Source organism: Dipodomys merriami, unplaced genomic scaffold (genome assembly GCF_024711535.1).
Source record: "Dipodomys merriami isolate MVZ:Mamm:240054 unplaced genomic scaffold, mDipMer1.0.p SCAF_440, whole genome shotgun sequence".
NCBI lineage: Eukaryota > Metazoa > Chordata > Mammalia > Rodentia > Heteromyidae > Dipodomys > Dipodomys merriami.
Window position 1 is genome coordinate 389,135 of NW_027206003.1, and position 14,022 is coordinate 403,156.

General features: G+C 54.0%; 1 protein-coding gene across 1 annotated transcript in view; it reads left to right on the forward strand.

Annotated features, from left to right (window-relative positions):
• Obscn (obscurin, cytoskeletal calmodulin and titin-interacting RhoGEF) overlaps positions 1–14,022 on the forward strand; it is a 135,538-nt gene that overhangs the window by 101,418 nt on the left and 20,098 nt on the right. The window contains exons 77-86 of the mRNA XM_069994064.1: positions 697–853; positions 1,229–1,345; positions 1,450–1,614; positions 1,778–1,936; positions 2,129–2,306; positions 2,848–2,961; positions 7,514–7,681; positions 7,967–8,069; positions 8,385–8,514; positions 9,624–9,735. Coding sequence (XP_069850165.1) covers positions 697–853; positions 1,229–1,345; positions 1,450–1,614; positions 1,778–1,936; positions 2,129–2,306; positions 2,848–2,961; positions 7,514–7,681; positions 7,967–8,069; positions 8,385–8,514; positions 9,624–9,735 — 1,403 coding nt within the window. The remainder of the gene's footprint in view (positions 1–696; positions 854–1,228; positions 1,346–1,449; positions 1,615–1,777; positions 1,937–2,128; positions 2,307–2,847; positions 2,962–7,513; positions 7,682–7,966; positions 8,070–8,384; positions 8,515–9,623; positions 9,736–14,022) is intronic.

Genomic DNA, 14,022 nt, shown 5'->3' on the forward strand with positions numbered 1-14,022 from the left:
ATCATGTCTCTGCACAAGGCAGACCCCCCCACCAGGACACACAGATTGTACCTGCCTCCGGCACGGGAAGGCCTGGAGTACCCCTCTGCTGATTAGCATGTGCACAACCCACACGTATGTCTACTGCATGTGGGCCTACATGCATGTGGGTATATGTGTACATGTGCTGCCACCACATTACCACCAATATACTCAACAGCATGCACACCCATGCACAAGGCTTACCTGTGGATATACAGTGTATACATTGTACACACAAGCATATTTACCTGGACATGTGTGCAGGCCTCCATGCACCTGTATGCTATTGCACACTCACACAAGGCATGCAAATGCTCACACAAACACCCACATAGATACCTGTCCCATGCACACCCAAAGGTGTATAGATGACACACATGCACATAATGCACATAATAATACATGCTGTGCTTGTATGTTTGTTCATATCTGTACATCCTTATGTACACATCCACACAGCATACATCTGCCTGTATGTGCACCCACACATGCATGTACATGTGTGTAGAAGTGTACTTACCACACATGTCTGAACTCACGTAGAAGTGTACACACATATCCATACACACATTCAGGACACAGTGTACTTCACGCTCCCAGGGCCTAGCTCCTCCCAAAGGAGAGGACCTAGAGCCAGTCTGGGTGGATGCCCTGACCCCATCCCCTTCACAACAGCTTTTTACAGGAACTGACGCATTGTGACACAGATGATGATGTGGCCATGTGCTTCATCAAGAACCAAGAGGCCTTTGAGAAATACCTTGAGTTCCTGGTGGGCCGTGTGCAAGCCGAGTCTGTGGTCGTCAGCTCACCAGTCCAGGAATTCTATAAGGTGCCTGGGACCTGGCTTACTGGCTATTTGCCCTGCCCTGCCTGCTCCCAGGCCTTAGTGCTGCCCTCAGCCCCTCTGAGAAGGTCCCTTTGCCTGAAGGCCATCTGAGGTTGGAGCCAAACCTGAAGTCCGTCTTCCCTCACCTTCTCCATCACCTGGCCCTGCCCACCCCTCCTTGGGCTCTAACTTAATGAGAAATGCAGCCAGTGCTCTGTGCTCTTCAGCTGCACACTTAAGTTGCCTAAGCCCTGTGCTACACCTGTCAGATATGATGGCAGCTATCACCTCAGTGCAGGGGTGTCTGTGAGGTCCCTGGAGCCTGTCCTCCAGCTCAGGGTGATTCCTGCCTAAGCCCCACCCTCGTGACCCCCACAGAAATACACAGAGGAGACACTGTCAGCCAAGGACCCCTCCCAGCCACCCCCACCCCCACTTCAGCACTACCTGGAGCAACCAGTGGAGCGGATACAGAAATACCAGGCCCTGCTGAAGGTAGGCACAGCCATGTCTGGTCTGTCCAGGCTGGGCCAGAGGACAGATCTGGACTTGGAGTCAGCTGGTGTCCTGCCCCTCTGCCCCTCTGCCCCTCATATCAGGAGCTGATCCGGAACAAGGCCCGGAACAGACAGAACTGCGCGTTGCTGGAGCAGGCCTATGCGGTGGTGTCAGCCCTGCCCCAGCGCGCTGAGAACAAGCTGCATGTGTCCCTCATGGAGAACTACCCTGGCACCCTAGAAGCCCTGGGAGAGCCCATCCGCCAGGTCAGGCTCGGGGGTGCAGCGGGGTATATGTGTGGGGCTGCAGGGCGGGTGGCATGTGATGGGCATGACTTCGGAAGGGTGCTGGCTTAGGTGATGGTAGGTCTTGCACTGTGGACGGGTCCCCGCCAGCCACAGGCCAACCCCTGCCCACTCACGCCCCTAGGGCCACTTCATCGTGTGGGAGGGGGCACCAGGGGCCCGGATGCCCTGGAAGGGCCACAACCGCCACGTGTTCCTCTTCCGCAACCACCTGGTGATCTGCAAGCCCCGGCGAGACTCTCGCACGGACACCTTCAGCTATGTGTTCCGGAACATGATGAAGGTCTGTGGGAGCCGGAAGCTGCTGTGGGCTCTGACGGGCAGATGGGTGGATGAGGGAAGGTCTGTCTGTCCCTTGGTCTCCAAGATGGATGCTAGGGACCAGTCCTGTAGTCTGCGCCTGGGTGGTCTGGGCACGGCCATCGAGACCTGGCATGCCCAGGAGATGGTCAGTCCTCGTTTCCCGTACCCACAGCTGAGCAGCATCGACCTGAATGACCAGGTAGAGGGGGATGACCGTGCCTTTGAGGTGTGGCATGAGCGGGAGGACTCCGTGCGCAAATACCTGCTGCAAGCACGGACTGTCATCATCAAAAATTCCTGGGTGAAGGAGATCTCTGGCATCCAGCAGCGCTTGGCCCTGCCAGTGTGGCGTGAGTGTTGGGGGTTTTTTTTGGGGGGGAGGCCTGGTGGCTGGGGAAGGACATGTGGCTTTCACCCCATCTGTCTCTGGGTGGCACCCAGGTCATAGGACCCCCCAAGACTGAGTGTTCAGGTAACACAGTCTTTGGCCCAGTACCCCAGTGGGCTTGTAGGGATGGCAGGGTTTCTAGGACAGATGGTTCTGTTCCCTCCGTGGTCAGTTCTGGGTGGAGGACAGAGCTGGGGGCCTCACAGGATGGGAGTTGAACAGCATGTGGATGTCCCTGGCCCAGGTAGGGAGCACTTGGGCAACACAGTGAAGACATAACACATCGGGGCTCCATGACAGGAGAGTGAGGAATCTTGCCTCTGAATTTACTGCCTCAACCAAAACAGGATCTTCTTCATGATCTCCACCATCCCCAATACATACCTAGCTACCCTCACTCACCCTTGATCCTGGAGGGAAGCAGCCATATCCAGCCTGTCAGGGTATATTCAAGGGGACACCTCACACAAAGACCATTCAGAGGCCTCCTGTGTGGTCCTCAGGTTCTCCAGACTTTGAAGAGGAGCTGGCTGATTGCACAGCTGAGCTGGGTGAGACAGTCAAGTTGGCCTGTCGTGTGACCGGCACACCTAAACCAATCATCAGCTGGTATAAAGGTACACCCCTGGGGCCAAGGGAGTTCCTAGCCTCACCCTCAAGGGTGCTGGCCCTGAAATTGGGAGGAGGGGCTGGAGAGAAACAGGCTGTGTATGGGATGAGGATAGAGTGAGGGCCGATAAGCAGGGGTCTGGGATGTGAGTTGGGGACAGGCCAGGCCTAGTCCGGGAGCTGGAGCTGACAAGGTTGGGTGGGGGACAGGTGGTGGACAGATGAGCTCATGATGTAAGGTCAGGTACCCAGGGAAATGAGAAAGGCAAGGGAAGAGAGTGGTGGATAAGGACAGGCTCTGAGGTGGTGAGTCTGAAGAGCTGCCAGGCAGCCACGAGCCTGGGTGGAGCAAAGATGGAGACACCAACCGCTCACTCCTAAGTGGGAACAGTACCCTGGACAGGTTAACAGGCCGACCTGGGGAGTAACCATGAGGTTCAATCATCCACTCTAAGGGCTGAGAACTCTGAAAAGCTGTTATAAAGATCATTTATTGCAACAGAAAGACCCAGATTAAAGTCACTGAGAGGAAAGAAGGCTCCTGGGCAGGGTCCACACATCCCCAAGTCTAAGCTTCCAATTTCTCCTCCCAGCTGAGTCCTGAAACTGGCACCTCCCACCCTCGTAACAGCATGTGACACACATGAAGGGTTGCCACCTACGTAGCTCACCAAGCCTTACTTTCAGTCTTTTACTTGGGGGCTAGCTGTGTGTATGTGTGCCGGCAGCCCTTCCTAAAGTCAAGCCGTTACACACGGCCCAGAGGCCCTGCCACAAATACTGTTAAATATGAAGACATTTTAAAGTTGATAAAGTAATATGAAGTTGATACTGCATGAGCCTGAGACCCTTCCGCAAATCTGTGGTCCAAGCCCCCTAGAAAAATCAAGAGACAGCTAGGTGCTGGTGGCTCATGCCTGTAATCCTAGCTACACAGGAGGCTGAGATCTGAGGATTGTGATTCAAAGCCAGCCCGCTCAGGAAAGTCTGTGAAACTCTTGTGTTTTTTTTTTTTTGGGTCTGGTTGTGGGGCCTGAACTCTGGGCCTGGGCGCTGTCCCTCAGCTCTTCAGCTCAAGGCGAGCGCTCTATCACTTGAGCCACAGCGCCACTTTCGGCTTTTTTCTTTTTGCTTATGTGGTGCTGAGGAATCGAACCCAGGACCTCAGGCATGCAAGGCAAGCGCTCTACCACTGAGCCACCTTCCCAGCCCAGTCTGTGAAACTCTTATTTCCAATAAACCACCAGAAAACTGGAAGTGGTGCTGTGGCTCAAGTGGTAGAGTGCTAGCCTGAGCTGAAGAGCTGAGGGATAGCACTTAGGCCCAGAGTTCAGGCCCCATGACTGGCAAAATAAATAAATAAATAAAAAATCAAGAGACTCTTGCCAGCCAGGATATTCTAAGGCTTGAGGTCATCCAAGGAGCCGTGGGCCAAAGTTACATACTGTTTTTCTTTTGGGCTGTACTGAGTCTTTACTATACTTGAGTGGCTCCACACAGGAACAATGGTGGTACAAGCAGGCGGCTGTGAGAGTATGGGGGAGCAGTTGTGTCCCCCATCAGCATCCTGAGCCCAACGAGGCATGGAGTTAGCTTGTCGGTTAATAGCAACCAGCTTAAGTAGCAAACCTAATGTCTGAGCTATTTATACCAGGTCAAGTGAGCAAGAATATAACACACAGCCGGGCGCTGGTGGCTCATGCCTGTAATCCTAGCTACTCAGGAGGCTGAGATCTGAGAATCGCAGTTCAAAGCCAGCCCAGGCAGGAAAGACCGTGAGACTCCTATCTCCAATAAACCACTAGAAAACCGGAAGTGGCGCTGTAGCTCAAGTGGTAGAGCGCTCGCCTTGAGCTGAAGAGCTGAGGGACAGCGCCCAGGCCCAGAGTTTAAGCCCCATGACCGACAAAAAAATATAACACACACACTTCACGATGGAGACTAACATGGCTCAGAGCTGTAAGAACTCCAGTGAGCTCACTGCTGAGCCCGGGACCCCACCTCTCCCCGGGTAGTGCTTTGCTTGGGTAGCTAGCAGCCCGTGTGTACCACTGGGTTTCAGCTTAACTGGATGATGCATGATCCAAGTCCACATGGTGGTAGAGCTGCAAGAATCTCCACTTGGAGCCAGCAGCTCTGCATCAAGGGTGGAAGGGAGAAGCCATTGGAACAAAGCCAGCTGGTCCCTTGCTCCCTTCCCTCAGAATGGAGCCCAGTGAGGGTCATGGGCCTCCGTGTATCAGGAGTCTTGTGTCACCCAAGTTCTGTTGCATGCAAAGGGCTGATTTTTCAAATATGACATGTCTGGTGGCTGCATCAAGGACAGGACAGGGCCTAAGTCCCATAGGATACCTCCTATTGCCAGAAGCTGCCATTGGTAGAACAGTCACAGAAATCTGGAATTTGCTAAAGACCATGAGAACTCCTGATAAAGCTGAAGATTCCATTTTTATGTTACTCTTACAAAATGCCTGAGTCTGGGTTCTTTCAAAAGTAAAGAGATTTCTTGCAGAGTTGAGAGGCTGAGAAATCTGGTGCTAATCTGGTGAAGTTGGCGTGGCCACATCACAGTGTGGTGCTCCAGAGTGTCACGTGGGAAAGTGTGAGGGAGAGAGCAGTCATAGCGAGACAGTAAGCAAGAGGAATTTGGGCTGTGCTGGCTCTTACAGCAACTTGCTTTTGTGAGCTGACTTACTCCTGGCAACCAGCATCGATCTCTTCCAAGAGGAGTGCCCCAGGGACCCCATCCACTTCCCCTTGTCCCCACCTTGTGAGATCCCACCACCTCACATTACATACAGAAAACTAAGTAAGCTCCACTGCACAGACCTTTAGGGGCTGCATTCACACCAGCTCTAAACCACAGCAGAGCTGCAAGGAACTGTTACTATAGAGCCCAGAAATTGGCCTGGGCCCTACACAGAACTGCCTGATGGGTAGACCAAGTGAAAGACTCAGATGGGGCCATGTGGCCCCAGTACTCAAAGCGTCCTGTGAGATGTTCGTCCTCCTGTGGCTGGGAAGGGGACCTGAGGGACAAAGGTTATTATGACTTTGCCCACATAGGAGAACAGGGCCCTGAATCTTAGGCTTCTAAGCCATCCTTGCTGGTGGAGTGTGCAACATTTACATCAGAGCATTTGAGAAAGATGTTCCTCAGAAACTAGATGTCAGAAGGCATTGAAGCTCAGAGTTGCTGAGTCCTTAGAGATTCCTAGAACAGCCTCTTGAGCCTGTGCTGGCATCTTTGTCATATGAATGTGGTTTGGGTCTTTAGACCATTCATTCACCTCGGCACACAAAGGGCTCCCTGCTTATAACTACATTGTGTAGGTTGGTGGCTTGGACGCTGCTCTCCAGTAGAGCAGTTAAAGTGGGAGCTTTTGCTGGTGGTCTCTGCGTCGTGGATGGTTGTGAAAAGGCTTAATGTCCCTCTGGATTGGGGACCACAGCCAGAACCGTTAGAATAGGTTGTACATTTCAGCATTTGGGGGTGGGGAAGGGGTCATCCACAGCGAGTGTCTGCCCCTCCCTCTGCATCTCCCAGGAAGGATGTGTGGTCAGTGATGTTTGGGGTGTTCATACCAGACAGAATTAGTGCAGAATTTTTCATCCATCTTTTATTTATTATACTTTGTAATTTCGATCCTCAAATATATTTACATACCACTACCGATGTTTAAAGGATGGATGGCACCTGGTACTCCTTGGTTGCTAGGGAAAAGGTGGTTGCTAGGGAGGGACGAGCAGAACGGTTCTGTGCCTCGGAGCAGGGGCTCCGTAGATGGAGAAGGTGAAGCACTGGCTACGGAGGAAGGGCTGATGAAGCCAGGACTCAAGCTGAGAGAGAGAGAAAGCAGGAGAGTGTGACTTGAGAGAGGGACCACAAGGCAGGTGGGCACTAAGGCTTGGACTGCGCTGTTAGCAAGCCTTACTTGTCTGGGGGGAGTCTGGGGTGCTGAGGCTAGCTGTAAAGGCTAGCTGGCAGCAGGATAGGCCGGGCATAGGTGAGGGGAGGCAGGAAGGACATGTGGTTCATGGAAGTTCTAGGCTGGGTAGGCAATGAGAGTAGCTGAGTCCATCCACAGCCTGTGAGCCAGGGACACGGTCTCTGGGAGTTGCCAAGGAGGCCAGGGTAGCTGCGTAGCTGACTGCACATGAAATGTTTCTGTGGGGTGAGGCCTGTCCGTCCAGCCTCTGCTTCTAGCCACTGTCAAACTGGACAAAGACATGTTTAGGCTGTGCCCTTTATGGAGAGACACAGAATGGCAGATACTCAGAGACAAAGACAACTAGAGACATAGAGACAGAAACCAGCATTCAGAGACATATTAAGGTAGGGTCAGAGATAGCCCAGGACAGACAAAGAAACAGAAGTTTGGGTGGAGAAATAGATAGCTAGAAACCAAAGGAGGGATCAGACATCTAGAGATAGTGCTACAGATGTTGAGAGATACAAGTTGTCCCTCAACAGACCAGCCTTGGACCAGACTCTTGTACTTGAAAAGGTCAGGCTCTAGGATTACTACTCTTGTGACAGCCCTCACTTTTCCTTTGCAGATGGGAAGCCAGTGGAGGTGGACCCTCACCACATCCTCATTGAAGACCCTGATGGCTCATGTGCCCTCATCTTGGATAACTTGACAGGCGTAGACTCTGGCCAGTACATGTGCTTCGCGGCCAGTGCCGCGGGCAGTGCCAGTACTCTGGGAAAGATCCTGGTGCAGGGTGAGCAAGGAGGCTGACTGGGCTTGGGACCACTCTGCTCAGCCTACAACAGCAGCCTCTGGAGAAGGGGGGGGGCTGCAGCCAAGGCTTGAGGCTGGGACAGGCGAGAGGGTGGTGTAGACAGCTGATCTGAGCCAGAGCCTGCCTGCAGGCTCGGGACAGGCATCTGTGAAGGAGGACCTCAACACTTCCTCCGCTCTACTCACAGAATCTCTGTCACTGTGCTGGTCTGTCTCTGGCTGTCTACATCTCTTTATGTTTCTTGGTCTTTCCCTCACCCTGCAGTTCCCCCACGGTTTGTGAACAAGGTCCGGGCCTCTCCCTTTGTGGAGGGAGAGGATGCACAGATCACTTGCACTGTGGAAGGTGCCCCATACCCTCAGATCAGGTGAGGCTTGGGACTGCAGCCTCTGTCCGAGGTGCAAGGGCTGGGTAGCACAGTCCCTTGGTCAGGCTCAGGCTGGGACAAAGAGAATGGACATTATGGGGCCAAGACTCATGCTAGACATGGGGTTCCCTGTACCCAGCAGGACACGGCCAGGCCGGGTCCTCTGACTTCCCAAGGGCGGGCGGGTTGAGGACAATGGAATCTGGGGATAGCACACTGGGGTGGGTTCCCAGCACAGGGTGCCGCAGATGAGCAAAGGCGCTGAGCACCTAGCAGAGGGTGGCCCAATCCCTGTCTCTCCGGCGCCTGTTCCAGGTGGTACAAGGATGGGGCCCCGCTGACCCCTGGCAGCAAGTACCGAATGCTGAGTGAGCCCCGTAGTGGTGTGCTGGTGCTGGTGATCCGGACAGCCACGAAGGAGGACCTGGGGCACTATGAGTGTGAGGTAAGGTGTGTGGGGAGGGACACTTCTCCTCACCAGCCATCCTCTGTGTCACCCTTCATCTTCAGCCACCCCACCCCCATGCACAGGCCTTGCCCATCTCTGCCTGTGGCTTCCTCTTCACATCAGGTCAGGTCCCCACCAACTGACCCCTTGCCACCATCTTGGGATTGCCACCTGGTCTTTACCTCCAGGGGAAGACCTGGTACTGACCTGGTCTTTCCTCACGTGTGTAGAGATGTAGTGATGTTGCCCAGCACAGGACTTTTGGCCTGACACATAGCAGTGTTACCCTCTGCTCCTAGAGTCTGCATCCACAAGTCTGTGGTTGGAGCCAGTCAGAGTCCTCTGGGCCTCCGAAGCCCTGCCTTTCCTTACAGTAATCCTAAGTAGGTCATGCTCACTATGGATGTCCCTAAAGCCCCTGACTCTGGCCTCTGTCTGGCTCTCCTGGGGTTCTTATTTGTGTGGCTTCTTCGTGAACTAAAGGAGCCTGCTCTACAGGGAAGCCTGCTAGGGAGCAGGAGCTCCAACATTAGCTCTGGATCTAACTGAAGATTTGGATGCACATGGCCACGTGCAATGCTTTCACTCCCAGTCAGATTCTCACTTTTAGCCAAGTACCAGTGGCTCACCCCTGTAATCCTAGCTATTCAGGAGGCTAAGATCTAAGGACCATAGTTCAAAGCCAACTCAGACAAGAATGTCCACAGGATTCTTATCTCCACTAAAACTACCAAAAAGGCCAGAAGTGGAGTTGTAGCTCAGGTGGTAGAGCACTAGCCTTGAGCACAAAAGCTCAGAGACAGCACCCAGGCCCAGACTTCAAGCCCCAGGACTGGTTTAAAATCAAAAAGATTCTCACTATGTACTCACGTGCTCTGCTCCCCAAGGCCAGTAACCAGATTGGGTGGGGCAGGCAGAGAGAAGCTCCATCATTATAGAGACCTTGTATGAATATCATAGCTGGGCAGAGAGCCCTTTGCCCTGCGGGAGACACAGTCAAGGTTGGGAACTCCATGCTCCTGGCCACCAGAGTGACCCCAGCAGGATAGCCAGACCCCTCTGGGGAGCCCTAGATTCTCAGAGGACCTCTGCCATCCATTTTGCAGCTGGTAAATCGGCTGGGCTCAACACGTGGTGGCGGAGAGCTGTACATGCAGAGCCCTGCACTGAGGGCCCAAGACCAGCGCCACCGGGAGCAGCTCGTGGCTGCTGTGGAAGGTAGGTCCCGCCGTGCTGGGCTTACTAAGTCTTAGGCCTTGGGTTGCACTCTCCGTGGGCTTGAGCGGAGCCCAGTGAAGCTGAAACCATCACCCCTCCAAGCAGGATGTGCTGCCTTGATGAGGGGCCAGGGTTGGCATCTCAGGGAAGGAAGGGCGGTAGCTGGAAGGGAGGGGCCAGAGAAGGCAGCTGCAGGGCATTCTCAGTCCATGTGTAGTCTGGCGGAGCCCATGCCATGAGCCTGCTGTGAAGACTGGAGAAGCAGCCTTGGGTGGGCAGAGGATCCTAGAGCCCTGCTCAGTGCTCTGCACAGCAGGAAATGTGCACGAAGACCACATCTCAGCCCTACTGCTAGTGATCAGGGAGGCCCTGTGCAGGTGACAGGAGTAGTAAAAGACTGGAGGTTGGTGGCTCAGGTTGGAACCCTAGCTACTCAGGAGGCTGAGATCTGAGGATCACAATTCAAAGCCAGCCCAGGGAGAAAAGTCCATGAAACTTTTATCTCCAGTTAACTACCAAAAGCTGGACATGGAGGTAGTATAGTGCCAACTTGGAGTGAAAAAGCCAAGATCAAAAGGCCCTGAGTTTCAAGCCCCAGCACTGGCCCAAAAAAAGAGTGGGTGGCAGGAGACTTTCGTGGCGTGCAGCAGGTATTCCCGGTTCCCTGCTCCAGGCTGGGTGTGGCCCTGTAGAGGTCAGATCATTTGTTTAGTGTCCCTGGCCCGACTCGGGTCAATTGCTGGGTCCCTGAGAGGAAATAGGCTTCAGAATAAGCCACACTGGGGACAGAAGGGGACAGAGGTTATGACATGTTACTCCTGCAAGGTTCCAGCTGGCTCAGCCTGTCAGGACGGAGAGGAGGCAATGGGAGTCCTTCCTGTGCTTCCCAGTTGCAGCTGTGCACCTGGAAGGGGCTGCTGGAAAACTTCTCTTCTCTTGGGGTCTTGGAGCAGAGGCTGGGCCCACCCCTGGTGGGCCTGCAGCTCCCACAGTAGAATGGAGTTGAGTTGACACCCTCGAGGCCTGACACCTGGCCACTGTGGTGTTTGGCCACTGGAAACCATCCCTTTGAGGTTGAATCCCTGAGCTCTCTCCCTCTGAAGACCTTCCCAGAACTCAGGCCCTTGGACCCCGGAGCTCAGCCTTGGGACCTGGAATGCAGTCCATAGTTCTCACGGAGACTTGTTCTTCAACAGACAGAGGTCCTTTCGCCCTGTCCCTGACAGGGCCACAGATACTGGCCAAGTCCCTTTCTACTGATAGTCTCCCGTGTCTGATTGGTGTCCCCGAAGGCCCCAGGGTACCCGTGGGCCCCACCGCTGGGTGACCATACACTATGTGCAGCTGCTTTTGCCGCCACCGGCACGTCCACATCTCATGGTTGGGGACAGAGCATCTTCTACTGTCGTTCACTTGGTTATCACAAGGAGTCTCTTTCTGGGCACAGAGGAGGGGGGCAGCGTTGGAGAGCAGGCCTTGGGGCCCACCAGTGCCAGCTGCGTCGTTGATACTCTGGTGAGGCAAGAGGCTGGTTCTTGAAGACCTGGAGTTGGAGCCCAATGCCTCCCTGCTTCCTAACTCCTGTCCTGCCGCTTCTTCTTAACCCTGTGGCTCTGCCGGCCCGGGCAGGCCTGGCTGGGAGGGCGTTGCCCTCTGGCTTGTGAATTGCACCAGGCAGGAGCCCTGCTTTGCACAGCTGCGCCCCTCCTGTACTTGCCAGTACTCACTCAGGCCCACAGCTGGTCATCAGCAGCTGAGGACCATGGATGAAGGTGCTAGGGATTTGGCAGCCCAGAGGGGCCTGTCTACCGTCCCCAAAGCTAGAAAGGGGGAGCCTGTTGGGAAGGACAGAGGAAGACGTCCTGAGCTTTCTCATCATCCTGTTTCTTGAAAGTGGTGAAAATGCGGGCTATCTCTGGGATCCATGGAGCTTTATGGCTGAGTGCCAGTCTTCCTCTCTCCATGGTCATCCCTCCCTAGAAGGAAGCCTGCACAAACACATATGCATGCACATGTGTGAGTACACACATGTGAGAAGCACATGTGCATATACCTACATATATACATGTATACACCTGCATGCACTTGCGTATAATTGCAAGATATATGCATGTATATGCACACACACAGGAATGGCATCTTCCAAATGCACAGGCACAGCAAGTACTTTAGTTCTTTAGTGCACTTCATCTGAGACATGTTGAAAATTCTACCTAAGAGAAAACCTATTTATGTGACGGTGTAGCAAAGCAGGAAATGACACAGGCGAAGTGCTGTGGGCCTCCAGCTCAGTTTTCCCCATAAGGTATGATACAAAGGGCCGATGAGATGTGAGGGTACGGGTAGAAGCTGCCTGCTGGCCTGCTGGCCAGGCAGGTGCTCCGCTCCCAGGTGAGCCCCATCCTGTCCACACCTCTGGTCCTCCCCCAGTGAGGTGGGTCCTGCTGGCTCTGGAGAGTAGGCTGCTGGGACAAGCAAGAGAGGCCACCGAGGTTGTGGGCTGTGAGTACTGTAGGAAGACAGCTTGCTCTTCTCATGCAGAGGTCAAGACCCTTCTCGGGTGCCCTGTGGGGGCTGCTTTTGGAAGGACAGCTGTGACCTCGTACCATGAGCTCAGACATGCATTTTTAGGCCTCCAGTGTCCCTCATCTTTTGGCTTTTAGGATTTGGGCTGAAAAAGACATCAGCATCCAGTTCCAGTGTGGCTGCTGGTGCTTAGGAAGTGTTTCTGTGTCTGAGATGGGGACCAGATGCTTGACAAGTTTCCAGGGCAAGCCGACCCATGAGCTGAGGGAGGACCTGTGCTCCCAACAGGCATCCTGGGTCTTCTCCTGTGTGATGCATTATTGCCACACACAGACTTCGTCACCTCCTTTTCAAAGATGAAGGAGGCCTAGCACTCCAAGCTGAGCGGGACTGCCAGAGAAACACTTCCAGGCAGAACTTAGCCAGACTCCTAAGCTGAGCAGATTTCCACACTGCCATGCCACTCAGGTGGTCAGTCTCCCCCTACCCCACCCTGGCACTGGCTGGAAGGTAACCCTTGCTGTTCCGACTGTTTTCTTTGTAGTCACTGAGCAGGAGACTAAAGTCCCCAAGAAAACCGTCATCATGTAAGTGCAGGCGTGTTTCTAACCTTCCTTCTGACTGCAGTGTGCCCGCATGCCGCTAACTTGGACCTGCCGAGCTCTTGCCTGTGTCTCCTGGCCACCTGCTTGCTTGGCTGCCTGCACACGTGGCCTTTGCATGCCCCTTGCAGATTCTTGCAGACACCTGGGCAACCACTTTTCCTATGCCACTGGCTTCCCACACTTCACATCTTTTCTAGGGTCTCCATGCCTTACCCATAGCTCCCTTTCCCCAGTAGAGCAACTTTGTTCTGCTCGGTCAGGGCCTGGATGCCAATTGCCACAAGTTAGGCTGAGAATGTCTCCTCCATAGGCCGGAGACATAACTCTGCCCCTGTCTGCCCAGAGCATCTGGGGCCGTGTTATCCAGCAGAAGTTGTGGTGGTAGGAATAGCATATCTTCACTGCCCCGTGTAGCAGACAGTAGCTACATGTTTGTTTTGAGCACTTGAAATGTGCTAGTGTAACTCCAGACTGAGTTTTGAGGAAACAGCATGGGGACAGACCACTCAGGAGCCCAGGGGGGTGACCCGTGTGTCCTCATGGACGCAGCAGAGGGAAGATGCTGGAGTGACCAGATGCCTAGCGCCACCCAGCCCTGCCCTCACAGCAGACTAGGGCATTAGGTAACAAGTGGCACCAGCGTTGGAGAAGGCTCTGACTTAGCTGCAGGCCCAGGTTGGAGGCCTGAGTTTCAATGTTAGGTGCAGTGGAACATTTCTTTTTTACCAGATGAGGACAGAGATCTTGAGCATTCCAAAGGTCACATGTCTGTGACCTGTTCTTGGGAGCAACTGCTTCTGGATGAAGCCCCGATTTAGGCAAAAGAATAGACAAGAGAGAGGAATGTCTCAGGTGCAGTCCACACCTGGGGACAGCACCACACGGCCGCCATGTGTCTCCAGCCCCCTCTGCCTGACCCTGAGGGAAGGTTAGGACAGTGGAGCCTGTGTCTTGTCGGTTTGTTCTTACACCTGCTGGTCGCTTTCGAGGAGGACCTGGGTGGCTAATGTGTTTCTGACTTGGCCCCGAGGAAGTATAGAGCCATTCTCACCCCCTCTGCTCATATCTGTGAGAAAGGTAGAACACTCCAAGGCTGTCGGACGAGAAAGCTTGCAGAGTCTCTGGATATAACTAACATCCACCCTCACGTACCTGG